At 49.4% G+C, this 17098-nt stretch overlaps 1 protein-coding gene across 2 annotated transcripts in view; it reads right to left on the bottom strand.

The window, feature by feature from the left end:
• Positions 1 to 17098, bottom strand: part of TMEM132D (transmembrane protein 132D) — a 196210-nt gene that overhangs the window by 26048 nt on the left and 153064 nt on the right. For both annotated transcript variants that reach the window (XM_077187774.1, XM_054645765.2), the window contains one exon: positions 7516 to 7659. In XM_077187774.1, the coding sequence (XP_077043889.1) occupies positions 7516 to 7659 (144 nt within the window). The remainder of the gene's footprint in view (positions 1 to 7515; positions 7660 to 17098) is intronic.

The following is a 17098-nucleotide window of genomic DNA, read 5'->3' as shown; positions in this document are numbered from 1 at the left end:
CCAGCCCAGTCTGCTCAGGGAGCTCCAGGTGAGATCAGGCACACACATTGTTCAACCTGGGAACAAAGGGCACCATTTGCAGCAGAGCCACTTGTCAAGGTGTCTTCAGAAATCAGCAGAGTGCAGGCACTGCCCTGCCAGAGAGGCTGTGCTGCTCCTCTGCAGCCCCTGTGAACTCCTGGGATGGGATTCTGAGCCCTGGGGAAACGCTGCCTTTCAAGATCTGGTACAGGCCTGAAGCTCAGCTCAGCATCACCAGAGAGTGTGGAGAGCTCTCAAGGAACACGGGCAGACACGGTGGGGGCACTGAACGAGTGCAATTGGCTGTGGCTGCTGCTGGCTCCCAGCTGAGCAGAGCCAGCAGAGCCCTGCTTAGACACAAACAGTCCAGGCAGGAACTCCTCTCCTCATCCCATAAGGGCACAGCAATCCCATTAACCACACCGGGTTACACTGGGATTTGCAGTGGCAGCAATGAGATCCAGTCATTAACACAAGTTGTATGTGTGGGTGCATGTGAGACTGACTTCTTTTACTGACAGCCAAGTGCAATTAGTATAATGCTCACAGACAATGCATAAAATATCATTTAGTACCATCCGCTGTGCCTCTAGAAGGCTCCTCACCAGGGCCAAGGATACTTCCCTTCATCACTGAAGTTTCACTTCTCCCTCTCTGCCTCTCAGTGGAATGAAATGGAGCATGTAATGGAACGTCACATTCACAGATTCCATTCTGCTAGCAGCTCCAGGTCTCACAAAGTCTCAAACACTGCAGCAGCTTTTCACACGCTCACAAATGCTCCAAGAAATTGCTGAGAGCACTCAAATCCCCAAGTCTAAAGAAGATGCCCTAAATTTACTCAAACAAAACCCCTTTACAGCTACAAAACAATTACCTGCTTGCAAATAATCACATTATTTTAATAGTTATTATAAGGAACAGATTATTTAAGTTGGGAGAAAATATCAGCTTTGTATAATACCCACCTGCTCTAAATACACAGTTACACTTTTAGTTAAAATTGAAGAGCCATTAAAGCCACTTTTTGTAGGTGCTTAGGTTTCTAATTTGCAATTAAATTAATTGGATTTGAATGCCTAAATTGATTCAGAAATCAGGCTTGTCATCCAACGACCAGTTCAACAGGATGCTGCAAACCAAGGCTGAAACAGGAGAGCTGTCCAGCGTTTCTGTGGGCAGCTGATGGGGAAACCAAGGGCTCTGGAGTGTCCCACAAAGAAATCCAGCCCCAGGTCACACAGGTAAAGCACAGGGAGAAGTGCTACACACAATCATCTCTGCTAACAAACTGCACCCAGGGAGCTCCTGGCACCTCCAGCACTTCTCAGATGTGTTTGACTGGTTTACTTCCTTTTCTCTTGAAATCCTTAAGTACTGCATAATTGTTTATATAACTGCAAAGAGAAAAAGTGCATGGGTAACCAAAAGTCACCATCCTAAAAGAAATGCAAAATGGTCCAGACAGTGAATAAAAGAGAAGAAACCTTCAGTCAACTGACCTGCACAGAGTCTGTTACATAAGAAATCTGAAAATATTTCTAAATCCTTCCTTACTCAGCCACTGATGTTTTATCATGACAGAATTTGTGATGGGCTGTGATTAAGTGAAATCGAACAGGAGATTTCTAGAGAGCCTGTGCTCTGTCCTAGTTAGGGTTATGGATGTTATTAACAGCCCTAATGAGGATGCTCATACGTTACATTTTACATCCCAAAGCACTCTTGGGGGATTTAGCATTAATGCTCCTTGTCTGCCAGGGTAATTCAGCCCCATGACACCTTTTGTGTGTCTGCTGAGACAGCTCAGATCAACCAGGCCCACAATGGCCCAGCTGAATGCCAGAGCCCACACTGTCACCCTTCAGTGCAGCACCTCAGAAACCACCCAGGACATCCAATTGTTGTGCACTCTTATTAAGGAGAAATGAAAATCAAGTGTCACAGGCTGTGTGCAGGCTGAGCCCTTATTAGAACTGCAACGCCTAAAATCCCATCCCAGCTTGAACCATTAGAGCATGATTCCTTCCTTCCTTCATTAGAGCAAAGGCAGGGCAGGACAGCATGAAAAATTCAGGTTCATTACAGCCTATCAACCCCAGCCTCCCCTTCTCCTGCCCAGATAAATGTCCAGAATCACCCAGCTGCCTTGGGGAGCCCTGGGAACCCTGCAAGGATCCCATAGCCGATCTTCAGGGCACCCCAGCTCTGACCAGCATTTCTCTCTAACTCCAGAAGATGAGCCTCACCCTCAGCAAACACTGACACAGTCCTTGGAATTGAGCACATCTGAATCAGCTGAAAAGATGTCACGTGTGTTTCTAGTTGTAAAGATGTCACATGTGTTTCTAGTTGTAAAGATGTCACATGTATTTTTATTTTAGCAACACCAACCCCTTCCACTCGTATTTTTTCCCATGAAGCACAAAACCCCAGATTCCTGGGTATCTTCTGGAGAATTCTGAAGAAGCCTCAACTCAGAAATTATTTGTGTTTTTTTTTTCTCCATTACAGAGAAGTTTTTTTATCTTATAAGCTCATAGCCTTTCAAAAACATAAAGGAGGTGCAGGCAACAGTGACTGTGGCAGCCCCACTGGGGTTTTCAGCACGGATGATTATGATTACAAAAAGGCAAACAACACCACAGAAACCTCGTTCCTTCCCAAGGCTCACATCAGAATGATGAATTGGCAGAATATGAAAGAGACAAATCCAGTAACTCCAACAGCTTTAGGTGAGTTCCAGACAATTCCTGGGAGGTGCAAGGCTGTTGTATTGGTTCCACATTCAGAATTCATCTTTGCCACGTCTGTTTTTCATACCAGGGAGAGATTAAAATTGTGCCTTCTCCCTTCATAAGCAACACCAGCAGCACATGAACTGAACTCTACAGTTCTTATTACAACTCTTCGTTTTGACAGTGCATTTTTCTGTGTCCTGTATTCCTAGAGCAGGGCACAAAAAGCATTTTCATTTTTAAAGCTGCTCCATCCTAAGGTGAAAAGGTCAGATGGATTCTGATGTCAGGAATATTGAAACTGAGTTGAAATGACAGGACATGATTTCATCATTTTCTATCAAAATGAAATGTTTAGACATTGCAGAAAATAAAAACATACATTTGCTGACTTAAATCAAGGTTGTTTCCAAGATGGATCAAAGTTTTTTGGGGCTGGAATAAGGCAGTTCAGCTGGCGAGAGAAATCCCTTTCTATTATGGAAAATCATGGCACAACCTGGATCTTCACTGCAGATCTCTCAAGGCACAGGGAGCCCTGGGGTGACTCGTGCAGCCCTGCCTGGAGGGTTCTGTGTGTCAGTGCCCCCATGGGAGCCTGCCCTGGCCCTTTCCAGCTGGACACTGAGACCTCAGTGACCCAGCACCATCCAGAGCTCTGAGAGCTGCAGCACTGCAGCTGCCAGGTGAGCCAGGAGCACAGAGCATCCCGACTCCATTCTCTGCTCCCTTTGATCTTTTACTCTGTCACACCAGTGACTTTAGAAGAGCTCAACTTCTCCCTGAAGTGCACCAGAGTCAGGGAGAAAAGGAACAGCTGTTAAAAGTTTCATGCTTTAAAACACTGTCTGCTTCAGGCTACTTCACAGGCTCTGACACTTCAGCTTCTGTAAAGTCTGTCACATGGTTAAAAGATGTTATTTTGCCACTGATAAAGCCACACTAAGTGTTAGTGAAAGATTTATTAGCCTGCAGTAATATTTTACAAATTGCCAAGTGTGCTGCTCTCCCCTCTAATACGCTCCAAAGTGTCAGAGCAGAGCAGCTGCCAACCCTTCCCTGGACCAGAGATGAGTGCCCACGATGGAGCTGTGGCTGCAGCAGCGTCCTGGGGAGCAGGGGGGACCAGCATCCCTGCACAGCACAGCCAGGGACAGCCAGGGACACCAGAGCCTGCAGAGGGCCAGCACAGAGCCAGGCCAGCCCCACACAGGCTGCACAGCGCTGGGGAAGCTGGCCCAGGGAGAGAAATACAGCTTGGGTACAGGAAAAGGTGATTTAAAGGGTGAAAAGAACTGGAATGGTGGAGTCCCCATCCCTGGGGGTGTTTAACAAAGCCTGGATGTGGCACTGGGGGCCAGGGTTTGGCTGAGGTGCTGGGGCTGGGCTGGACTCAATGGTCTTGAAAGGTCTCTTCCAACCTGGGGATTCTGTGATTCTGTGAATTCTGATTGTGTGATTGTGTGATTGTGTGTGATTGTGTGTGATTGTGTGTGATTGTGTGTGATTCAGTGTGATTCAGTGTGATTCAGTGTGATTCAGTGTGATTCTGTGATTGTGTGTGATTGTGTGTGACTGTGTGTGATTGCGTGTGATTGCGTGTGATTGCGTGTGATTGTGTGATTGATTGTGTGTGATTGCGTGTGATTCTGTGATTGTGTGTGATTCTGTGATTGTGTGTGATTGTGTGTGATTCAGTGTGATTGCATGTGATTGTGATTGTGTGTGATTGTGTGTGATTGTGTGTGATTCAGTGTGATTCTGTGATTGTGTGTGATTGCGTGTGATTGCGTGTGATTGCATGCGATTATGTGTGATTCTGTGATTGTGTGTGATTGTGATTGCGTGTGATTCTGTGATTGCGTGTGATTGTGCGTGATTCAGTGTTTCAGTGATTCTGGGAGAGGGAAATCCCAGGGAAGGCCGCTCTGGGCACCCTGCAGGGCTCTGGGGTAGTGCCCAGGCTGTGCCAAGGATCCCAGCAGCCACACCGAGCCCTTCCAGCCCCTGGGCCCAGCAGCTCCCTGCCCCAGGCAAAGCCCAGCCTGCAGGGGGAAATCAAATCCATCAGTGCAGGGGGAAATCAAATCCATCAGTGCAGGGGGAAATCCATCAGCTGCAGGGCTTCTGCACGCAGCGTTGGGTGACGCCGATTTCAAAAGGAGCCCTCTAGGAAATGCACAGCACAGCCCAAAAAAGGGGCACAGCAGCTGAATCCTGCTCCCAGGGCTGCCTCCAGCACTGGGTGACTTCTGGCAACTTTCAGGTGTCTGATCAAACAAAATGAACAAAAAGCAGTTTTCGTTTCAGGGTAACCAAATGCAGATTTTCCGTTAACTCGTCGAACTGAAAAGCCAGAGCACTGGAAAGTGTTGCTTTGGAAACTTCCAGGCTTTGTTGAGCCTTCAAGAAAATGGGCATTTGGAAACAAAAATGTCTTTTCAAAATGAAAGATTAAAAGAAGCTGATATTTCTTCTCTCCTTATTCTTGATTAAAATCATCTTGAGAGTTTATTCTTTACTAAAAACTCAGCAAAAATAAAAGTCTGCTCAAAAATCTCTCTTTTTTCCCATTAGTTCAGTAGGAGTTTTACTATCCACAAATGGTCAGTACTTGACAGCACTCTGAAATTCACACCTTAGCTTTTCTGTGTCTCAGTCCTCATTAGTGAAACACAGTCTATAACACACCTCCATTTTTGATTATTCTGTCAGGCTGGACCAAGTAATTTCTGACAATCATTTGTCAACAAAAATATTGTTTCAGTGGACTAAATTCTGCTCTGACATATTCAACCAGGTTCAGGTCGGTGCAGTTTGGCACAAAAAGAGTCAGTGCAGAGTTTGGACAGCTCTTTAAAGTTCTTTGAAGTTTCAGATGAAAGAAGTGAGTAATAAATGTGGACCCTGAAACGAAAAGAAGAATGAGGTACCCTCGTTCTGCAAGGAAAATGAGCTTAACCTCATCATTAATCAACACCAAAAAACCAGGAATAAAAGCTAAGCCACGAAGACATAATCAATCTGTTAGATGCTACTTGACAGCTGCATTGAAAAACAGCAACAGTAAAGACCCAAAGAAATGTAATCTTAATCTTTATATTTCAATGGGCATCTTAAGCAGGTTTTTCTTCCATTTTCTATTCCCCACTCTGCTGCCCAGAGAACAGGAACTCTAATTACTGCTGCATGCTGAAGGCTGGCCAGTAATTATATATCTTTATCTTCATTAGGTGCCTGGGAACAAGGCTCGCTCTGAACCCGAGCAGGTAAACTGCAAACTCCAGACACATTTTCAATGAAGACTCCCTTTGAACTGGGGCCTCATTTCAGCAGTGCAGAATGCTCTGTGCTGCTGAGGAGGGGTGCACAGTGCCCTGATCCCTGCTGTGGGCCAGGCTGGCACTGACACACTGCTCACGGGCTGGGGACGGGAATGCACCGCACACCAGCACTGCCTGGGACACTCAGGTGCCTACGGCAACCGCTCAAACACCACAAAGCAACACTGGTGGTTTACCTCCTCCAAATTATGTGTTTGCTTTAAAATCTGCTTTTTCCAATTCACTAAGAAAATGAAATAGAAGATGAGTGAGTTAGTAAGGACTTGGTCCATTAACTCCCACAACATAAGGACAAATAATTTCCTTCTGTTTCCAAATCTAAATTAAGTCCAACAATTTGCTATATTTGGCAGATTTACCAGATCCAAAAAGGCTTCACAGAAGAGGAAAAAACCCCAAACCCCAAAGGTTCCTAATAATACAGCCAGAAAGACACATTTAATCAGAAAATACCAACATGGTGGCTAATCAGGTAAACAGGAACACTGAGAAGATTCTAAAAGGGAAGCATAACAAATACTAAACTTTGAAATTGCTGGGGTTCATCTCATGTATAAGAAATTACCATGACAAAATTATTTAAAACAAGTCCAATGCACATAGAAATTGCAATTTTTTTTTTGTCAGAAGAGATAGCTCAGGACAAACCATGTACACCACTGGGAATTCCATTTCCTCCATTAGGAGGGGGCCTGGAGGGTTTGTGATTGCTTTGGGACATGCTGGTTATAAAAATAATATAAAATAATTCAATATTAACTTTCCTTAGCAGCTGCAACTCTTGTTTCCTCTTTCTGAGTGACAGCCACAGAGAGTTTGTGAGAAGATCAAAGCTGCTGCAGACAGGGCACCTTTTGTGTCACCTCTGGAACCCTCTGTGCCTTATCTGCCCCCATCACTGCCCCTGCTCCTTCCTCTTCACCACTCGCCAAGCAGACAGAGGAGTGCAGGACTGATTCTTCACAGGATTCCAGTGGCAATGCTGGCACTTGCTGCAAGCCTCCAAGAAGCTGGGATTGCCCCGAGGCTCCAGTGTGACCCCCCCAGTTCAGCCCAAAAGGAGCCCCAGGGGCTCCTGTGAGCTCTGCCCTGGCTCTGGCCATAAAGCAGCCCTGAGGCACCCCAAGGAGCAGCAGCACTGCCAGGGCTCTGCACCCACAGCCCACGGCTGCAGAGGCACGGGGACAGTCAGCCCTGGAAATGCTCCCCAGGCGGGGGTGTCACACATGGAAAATTGGGATTTGGTGTTGGGTTTGTTGCTTCACTGGAGCGAGCCACACAGCAATAACAGCGATAATAAATCTTGGTGTTCCAGCAGCAGAGCAGTCAGAAAATGAAAGGACTTGTTCCATTAGAGAACAGCACTGCTCTGCAGGGCCTCTGCCTCCCTGGAAGGAGCAGCCTGATCCTACCTTAATGACGTCTTCATCTGATGAGCTGCACTCCACAGAGTCCACAAGATCTGTCACAGTCCCATCATCTTCCACAGAAACCACCTTGACAGGGACAGCCACTGTTTTCCCAGTGAGAATGGCTGTGTTCAGGATCTCTGCTTCCTGAGAGAAAAGAAAACAAAAGGCCACTTAGTATATTTTATATATATATAGTGCTATGAATTGATTAGCAGCACCTGCATTCAGCCTCAATTCCTCATGGCCATGGCAAGGACTGTTCCCAGGGCAGCCAGCAGGACAGGCAGATTTCCTCCCTGCAGCCCTGACCACGGCTCCAGCTGTGACTCAGGGCTGCTGAGATGTCTGTGGCGCCCTAATTTCTGTCCTGCCCTAACTTCTGTCTCATCAATGTTCCCTGAGGGCCAGAGCAGCCAGCACCTGGAGTAACCCTGCCCCAAAGGGACAAACACACCTGGATGTGGCAGCAGGGACACCTCCAGCCTGAGCTCATCTTGATTATCACTTAAAAATGTCTCAAGCCTTGCTGCTTTTCCCCTTTTCTGGAAGGTTTCCCACAAACACGGGCACTCTGTGCTGGGAGTGCCCCTCTCTCTGCCTGCACACCCAGGCTGGCACATGGGCACAGCTCAGGGCAGGGCTGAGCTGCCCTTGGGGATGGAATCGTGGCCAGGCCAGAACCCAGAGCCTGTGGAGCCACTGCCTCTTCTGGCAGGCACCCTGGCATCCCTGCCCTGCCTCCAGGGGAACCAGAGGCAGACTCAGGTCCTGGGTGACTGTGCCCCACAGGACAGTGTGGGATCACACCCTCCTCAGCTTTCTGGGGTGTACCCTGGCTCCTGCTGGGCAAGCACCTCCCCACAGCTCTTCCTTTACCTGTTAGAGAGGTTTGTGCAAACCCAGCCCCTTCAGACAGAGGGGAGATGCTGGGAGGGTCTGGGCTCACCAAACAAAACCAGCTCAGTGGTGACCAGTGCCTGTTGCAAAGCACATTCCTCCCGTTTGATTTACAGTTCTTATTTAAAAGTGCTGAGTTCTGGTTACCTGAGGAGCATCAGACCAACCAGCTCTCTGTCACCTGGGTGTCACCTGTGTCACAGACTGGCTGATCTGTGCCAGGGCACTCTGAGCACAAACTGCTGCCCAAGTCCTCCCACCCCTAACTGCAGCATCCTGCTCATTTCTGGAAGGGTCTCTGGGCCTTTCAGAGCTGTGCCTGTGAAACTGGGACCATCCTGTAGAACAAGAGGCTCTTGATTTCAGCTGGCTCTTGTGCAATAAAGGCTCCCAAAGCCCCCCAGGTGCTAAATTCTCATTATCTAAATAGCTCCCACTCTGAGCTCTGAGACTGACCTGATTTTACTCCTGGAAGACAAGAGTGGGGATTGGAACCCAGCTACCAGAAGATGATGACTGCTCCTACTGCCTCTTGGGCTAAAGGGGAGAAGCTGGGATTTTTCTCCTCTAAAGTATTCACATCAAAAAGACCTTTTCCTCTTACTTAAAGAAACAGACACACTTTATTCACACTCAAAGCAATATTTAAAGAAAGAAAAACCCCTCCTGGTCACTTGATAGCTGCTTTGCTAAGGTTGCCCCATCCTCACTGTGATCTTTAGGGAAGGGAGAAAGAGGATTTCACAAAAAGAGAACTTGAGAAGAAAATCCTCCCCCTCCCTCAGCACAAAAGCCCTTCAGATATTTTTAAATTGCAATCCATCCAAGGGTGAGAATTTCTGCCTGCACACTCAGGTCTGTGGCTCTCAGTGCAGATTGCACTGCTCAGGCACTGAGTTCTCAGGTCTGCAATGAACTTTCCAGGTTCTGTGGCTTTTCCCATGTCTGGGCTCTGCACCCAGGTTCCCCAGCACCTTCTGCTGCTGCCATGGGCTCTGCAGAGCTGCAGGCAGGGGCAGCTGGCAGCACAAGCACCGTTAGCAGGTGCTGGGTCACAGCAGCAGGGGCAGGCCCTGCTCTCAGCACTGGGGCACCAACCTCATTTCTCTGGGGCTGCTGGAGGCCACAGCACCTGAGAGCTGCTGCTCACACCTTGTGCTGAGCTGCCAGCAGCTGCTCCCCCGGGCAGCCACAGCTCCTGCCTCCCCTGCATCCATTAGTGTGACCCTCACAATTATTTCATAAAGCACAGGGAGCTCTAATAACCGAGCCTTTGAAGCAGCGTGATTAATGAGCTCTGCTTACCAAGGGCAAATGGAATTTCCCCTGGTAGGAGCCACTAACTGAGAACGAGCCTCAGAAGCTCCATGAATTTCTTCTGAGTCTCTGAGTTTTGCAGGGCTGCCTTTGGATGCTCTGAACACAGAGAGCATCCCAGGGGCAGGGATGGCTGCTGCTACTGCCCTGCCCTGCTCACTGCCCTGCCCTGCCCTGCTCACTGCCCTGCTCACTGCCCTGCCCTGGCTGGCACCTGCTGCTACTGCCCTGCCCTGCTCACTGCCCTGCTCACTGCCCTGCCCTGGCTGGCACCTGCTGCTACTGCCCTGCCCTGCTCACTGCCCTGCTCACTGCCCTGCCCACTGCCCTGCTCACTGCCCTGCTCACTGCCCTGCAGCACCTCTGAGCCAGGAGCTGCTGCCCAGAGCCCCTGGGGAGGCTGCACCTGGCAGCGCTGTGCCAGCCCAGCTGGCACTAGATGGCATTGGGTGACACTAGAGCGGCATTGGGTGACACTAGAGCAGCACTGGGTGGCTCTGGGCTGGCACTGGGTGACACTGGGCTGGCACTGACACTAGTCTGACTCTGGGCTGTCCTGCCCTGCAGTCACTGAGCTGGCACTGAGTGGCTCTGGGTGACACTGGGTGGCTCTGGGTGACACTGGGTGGCTCTGGGTGACACTGGGCTGTCCTGCCCTGCAGTCACTGAGCTGGGTGCTCTGCCTGCAGACATTTCTCTCCTCCCCAGGGAAGGACTCGAGGATGGCTTCTCCAGGCACTGCTTTGCATCCCCCAGGCACAGCAACACCAGCACTGACCCCAGCTCACCATGGAGGGCACAGGGAAATACCAACATTTACCCAGCTCACCATGGAGGGCACAGGGAAATACCAACATTTACCCAGCTCACCATGGAGGGCACAGAGCAACACCAACACCAGCACTGACCCCAGCTCACCATGGAGGGCACAGGGAAATACCAACATTTACCCAGCTCACCCTGCAGGGTACAGGGAAATAAATGCCCCTGCAGGCCCCTGTTGAACAGCCAGGAAGGGCTGGACATCCCCTGCTGAAGGCTTGTGAAAACTGCTTCATTCTGAGGAAACAAACACGATACTTACTCAGCCACACTGAGATTTATAGTTCAGAGCCTCAGCATGTAAAAGCTATAAATCTAAATAGTTACTAATTTATAACTGTTGCTTTTTGCTGCTTGAGTGGAAAAGGAATCTCCTGAAGAAATATGATGTTCTTTATCTATAACTAACCCAGATTACAGGAGATAAGGTGTCAGGGCACCTCGGGATGGGAATAGTTACACCTTTGCAAAGCTACAGCCACAGCCTCACTGGTAAAAGTTGATTCCCTCAGCAGCTATTAAAAAGGTGCTGAACTTTCTCTAACTATTAACACAGCATAGCTCTATAATTCACTTACACCGAGCCCCTCCAATAATAAAATGAAATAATCAGAGAAAAACATGTCTCTGCATGTAATAGAAATGGAAGACCAGGTAATCTTTATTCTGAAATTGCTACCACGGTAAATAAACAGTAATACTTTAAAGAAGATGCCAGAGTGAGTGTTCTTTGCTTACTGAAGAGATTCATATTAAATAACTGAGCATATTAAGCCCTCCAGCAGAAACATATTCAGAAGATGTACACAGTGAGCATCAATTTAAGTTGAAATGCAGAAGTGAATACCTATTAGGTTTTTTCAATTTTAATAGGTAGCTTGCCTGAAATTTAATTTCCCTTCAGACATCTTTTGCCTTATCTTTCCTGGGGTGAAAAAAAGGACTTTACAATATCTTTATAAATCTTTCCCAGTGTCTGTTTCTGTTGTCTGTGTATACAGTTTGTGTGTGTATGTATATATATATATATATATATATATATATAACTTTTGAAAGAAATCAGTGCACGACTGGCTCATGCTTAGCTTTGGTCCAGCTGCACCTGAGCTCCCCTCCCAGCCTGGGACTCGAGGGGCTCCTTTCTGCCTCTCCCTGGCAGTTTGCTCTGGGCTGGCTGGAAATGCTCATCAGCCCCTGCACTGCATCCTGGCCAGCCACACTGAGCCCTGGGCTTACCCCACTGCCTTCATCACCCATACATGCACTGCTGCCTCTCTCTTGCAGTGAAGTGCATCCTGCCACCACCACACTCACAGCCTCCAGCAGGAGAAGGGCTTGTCCTGCTGCCAGCCACAGGGAAAAGGAGCTTAAAAACTGCCCAGGACACTGTGACTCCTGCTCTGGAGGCACAGCAGCTCTCCAGAGACATTCCTCATTAGAGCAGTGCAATGTATCTGCAGGCTAAAAATCTCATTTCCAAACTCAAGGATGCTCCTCTCGGGTTCCAGTATGTACTTTGGCCCCTGGGTTATGTACAGAGTGCAATCAGGGAGAGAATAACCTGACCCCTGAAACCTCCTGCAGTCCAGAGCAGGCACAGACGAGACTGAATAGCTGCCTGAAAATCCCTCCCCTCTGACATTCCTTAAGTTCTCCACTTTCAATGTATTTTCTATTCATCAGCATGTAGAGCACTAATCCAGGGTCCCACCTTGAATCTTTTCACTATTTAGGTACAAAGACCTGGATTTGCCTCCTGCTCAACCAGCAGCCATCTTGCCCATATCAGAGGATCCATGCTTCAGTCGTGCATAACTAATTTCAAATCTTATTTAGCATCAAGTCTCAGAATTAAGCAGCTAAGTGACAGCTGTTTAATTAACTCCTTAAGCTGATTAGAAAGCATTACAGAAATCCCCCCAAGGAAGAGTTTATAACTGTCAAGAGAGCCTAAGGCCATGTTAATGCTTCTGTTTAAATTTAGTAAGCTTCTAAACCAATAAAGTCTAAATGCTTGACATTCTCATGGATGTGGTCAAACTCAGCTTTTTCCCCCTGTTCCACTGCAAGGGTAGGAAACAAAACCAGCGAGAGAGAAGGGATTTGAGGAGTCAGGAGGCAGCAGCTGAAGAGAAAAGCAGGAGCTGCTGAGGGTGGTGGCACCAACCCTCCCTGAGCCAGGATTAGCCCTGAGCTGGAGCAGAGCTGAGCTTGCACCTGAAATGCAGAGTCATCTCCCAGCCCCTGGCTGCAAGGAAAAAGGGTTTCTTCATCGCCTCTTAAACCCTAAATCCACCTTTAATGATGAGATTATGGCAGCTGAAGTGCAAGTTTTAGAAGCAGCTGGTGGGGCTAGATACAAGGTGGTGCAGAGAAACCAAAATTGCTCCAAAGCAGATTTCCTCGCCTGTAGTGCATTATTGTCAGCTCTGAGCTGGCAAACAGCTTGAAATATAGAAAATATAATTCTGATTTCCTTATTTCCCCTGTTGTTTCCAGATTCTTTAGGATGCCCTGGTAAAATTATTGAAAAATCAGCTGCAGTTCTTCTGTGTCCCAGGGAATAAAGGAGCAGTGGCCAGAAATAACCCAAATTAATTTGTGAGACCGTTAATATAAACAGAAGAGTTCAAAGTACAAGCTGAAATACTGCAAGTATGAGAAATCATGGTGAAAGCTGAATGAGAAAATGTGAAAAGACTGACATGAACTCCAAGGTTAAATGTTTGGTTTAATGTGGGCACCTTTCATCATGCAGAATGAAATCTGAACTCCCTGGGAATGCGAGAGAGGAGGGGAATATAAGCAAATTAATCACATTTCATTCAAGCACTTGCTGCTTAATCAGTTCCCCTTTTTCCTGCTGCAGGCAGGAGAGCTCCAGGGGCAGATGTGCTGACACAGGGCAGAAAGGAGCAGCCCAGGAGCCCAAATGCAGCTTTGGACAGATCTGCCTGCTGCTCCCACACAGCTGCTAGAGAGGGCAAAAGGGATTCTTTGAATGGCAGAATGTGATTGCAAACCATTGCTTAGAAAGGAGTGGGTGGCAGAATCAATACTAGGATGTATTTTTCACTCTTTCTCCCTCAGCCTGTGATTCCTGGGATAATTTTGACTCCATGTGATGGGGGTGGCACCTTCAGCCACGCTGTCACTCCTCCTCACTGGGGCAGAATCACTGGAGGGAGCAGATGGGGAAAGGACGAGTGGTGAAACAAAAGCCCAGACACACACCAAGCCCAGCAACCACAATTTTCCAGTTAAAAAACAGAGAACAGCCAATGGCTGGATTGTGCTGTAGGGAAAAAGCAACATGGCACAATCACAGAGCCTGTCTGCCCCTCCTACTGTCACACACAAGGCACCAGGAAAAATACCTAATTATATTTAATCTCAGACTTAACTTTTGCAAAGCCTTCCAGCTATTCTATATTCTTATTAAGGAACTTTCATCTGGCTGTAGATGGAATCTATCCCTGAGGCTGGAGGAGGGGTGGGGAAGAAAAGCTCAAGATGTCCCACAGTGCTGAGAGCAGCAAAGAGGGACAAGGAGCAAAAGGAGAGGCAGGGGGGACAAGGGAACAGGGGGATCAGTAGAAGATGACCAGCAGTGAGGGGTTTGTCATTCCACAGCCTGTGATGCTCAGGAAAAAGCTCAAGAAGGCCAGAAATGCATCGCAGCAGGCAGAGGCAGGTGCTGCTGTAGTGCCCCATGGAGCAGGCTGGTAATTCCCTTGTTTCCCAGGGTGTGCAGCAAAGACAGGCAATGTGGACACTGCCTGTGATTGCAGGATGCAATTCCACAGCTCTGAGTGATGAAAAGAGCCAGGAAATAAATCATCTCACTCCCAGGGAGAGAAAACCACATCTGCCTGGTGTGTCCCTTCTCCTTACCTCTGCCTGCCTCGCTGGCCCAGCTGCAGTGGTTCTAAACAGGGATTTTGGGTTTGGTTTGTGTCTGTGCAGCGTCCAGCCCCGCTCAGACCCAGGTCTGGAGCAGCCAAGAGCAGGAACAGCTCCCTGGCAGGTCCAACAAGGCAAACACAACAAATGCAGAGTGCTGGGGGCTCCCTGCTCCTGCCAGCTCTGCTGCTGGGACAGAGGCACCCCAGGGCTCCCACAGGGACTGAGCAGAAGGGAATGTTCAGCCTGGGCTTTCTGTGTCTCTGGGGGCAGACTGGGGAGGGCATGAGCTGCTGGGACAGGCTGGGACAGCCCAGCAAAGGCACCAGGCTGCACTGGGTCTGAGTCTGTCACCCTGACAGCTGGGGAGCCAAACCCTCCATGGAGGTCACTTCTCCTGGCTCTAGAGGCAGGGTCGATTCAATTGCCTCAGGTTTAAGAGGACAAAGTCCCTTTGATGTGTAGCACTCAGGAGCTGTGCTAGCATCCTCCTGGGGAGCTGTCCTTTGCTGTTTGGGTGGTTTGCAGTGCTAACTAGGCTGCCACCATCCCAGGGAGCTGTCATGCACCTTCCCTGCTTATCAAAGTCTCACCCAGGCAGCCTCAGAGCTGTCAGGCTGTGGTTCTTCAGAGGAATTGCTAATTAATTCACAGGCCCCAAAGTGTAACTCCACAAAGCTGTGTGTGCATACTTGATTTCAGTCTCTAGACAGGCTGCTGTAGCTGCTCATCAGCACAGCTTGCTCTTGAAAGGAAAAACAAACAAACAAACAAACAAACGTGTTTGTTTGGGGAGGATTTCTTCTTGGCTCTGCCCCAGCAGGCGGCCAGGCATCCCCAGAGCAGGGACAGGCTTGGGGACCCTCAGAGCAGCAGAGCTGGGAACCTGCCCCAGGGGACAGGAGATCCCTGAGCCTGCTGCCACTCAGGGCTGGGGACCCTGGCAGGGCCACGCTGTGCCCAATGAGCCAAAGGGAATCAGAGTTTCACACATGGGGTCACTGTCCCTGTGCCAGCAGGAGGGGTCAGTGTCCCTGTGCCAGCAGGGTCAGTGTCCCTGTGCCAGCAGGGTCAGTGTCCCTGTGGCAGCAGGAGGGGTCAGTGTCCCTGTGCCAGTGGTGTCACTGTCCCTGTGCCAGCAGTGTCCCTGTGCCAGCAGGGTCAGTGTCCCTGTGCCAGCAGCAAGGGTCACTGTCCCTGTGCCAGTGGTGTCACTGTCCCTGTGCCAGCAGTGTCCCTGTCCCTGTGCCAGCAGGAAGGGTCACTGTCCCTGTGCCAGCGGTGTCAGTGTCCCTGTGCCAGCAGCAAGGGTCACTGTCCCTGTGCCAGCAGCAAGGGTCAGTGTCCCTGTGCCAGCAGGGTCAGTGGTCAGTGTCCCTGTGCCAGCAGGGTCAGTGGTCACTGTCCCAGTGCCAGCAGCAAGGGTCACTGTCCCAGTGCCAGCAGGAAGGATCAGTGTCCCTGTGCCAGCAGCAAGGGTCAGTGTCCCTGTGCCAGCAGGAAGGGTCACTGTCCCAGTGCCAGCAGGGTCAGTGTCCCTGTGCCAGCAGCAAGGGTCACTGTCCCTGTGCCAGCAGGGTCACTGTCCCAGTGCCAGCAGGAGGCTCCTGCAGAGGCTCGGTGCTGCAGGGGTTTTGGAGCTGCAGAGGGTGGACTATAGGACAGGATGTTGGGATTTCCAGCACCCATCATTACAGGATGCTCCACATCTCCAGCAGACCCGTTTTTCTCCCCTCCCATCTCCCACAGCTTTGCTTTAACTCTCTGGGGTTAAGCAAGACCCATTGGTAAAGCTGGCAAATGAAGGTGCACCCAGAACCAGAGAGGTGAAAGAGCCCTCTCAGATCAAGAAATGGATTTATCAGCACATTTATCCACTCTGAGCTGATTCTCCCAGGCTTTTAGCAGTTCTGCTGCTGCTTTTGCAGCTTTCCAGAGGGGAAGCTGAGAGGCAGGGAGGTCAGGAGCTGCCCAAGCTCCAGTGGCAAAGCCAGGGGCCGTGCCTGCAGCTCTGCCATCCCCTGCTGCACGGGGAAATCCTGACAGCAGCAGTGACCAGGGACCAAATGGGGTGGAGAGACAGGAGAAAATGATGCAGTGACCAGAGGAAACAGAAGCTTTGCAGGGATGGAATCTGCCCCAGTGTGGCAATCACTGTAAACTCCCTTGGCAGAGCCACAGAGCAAGGACCAAAGCAGTTTTTCACTTTTCTAAAGAGAAGAAGAAGGTTATAAGGAGCAGAGAACTCGTGTTCTGCAGGTCACTGTGCAGAGGAGAAGTGACCAAACTGCCTGCTCCAAAACTCCCTTCCAGACTGGCCTGGCAGTTTGAGTAGCACATTCACATTTAGGAATGTCAGGCAAGAAGCAGCCTGAGCTAAATTGGGACCATCACAGGGCCTTGGAAAGCCGCCTGCAACCCAACAATTCATTCATGAGCAGGCTCAGGGCAGAGCAGGGGGCAGCCTGCAGCCAGCGGGCTCTGCTGCCTTCCTAATTAGCTCCTCAGCTGAGCTTTAAACAGAAACACAAAAATAAACAAAGGGGACATTCAGAAAAAGATGCTGTTCCAGCTCCCATATGGCAAATGGGGCCAAAGTCTGCTCTGAGACATGTGACCATGCCCTTGGTGAGGACACCACGGT

This window comes from Agelaius phoeniceus, chromosome 18 (assembly GCF_051311805.1).
Source record: "Agelaius phoeniceus isolate bAgePho1 chromosome 18, bAgePho1.hap1, whole genome shotgun sequence".
Taxonomy (NCBI): domain Eukaryota; kingdom Metazoa; phylum Chordata; class Aves; order Passeriformes; family Icteridae; genus Agelaius; species Agelaius phoeniceus.
The sequence above is the reverse complement of the archived record's forward strand: the minus strand, read 5'-3'. Positions and strand labels throughout refer to the sequence as shown.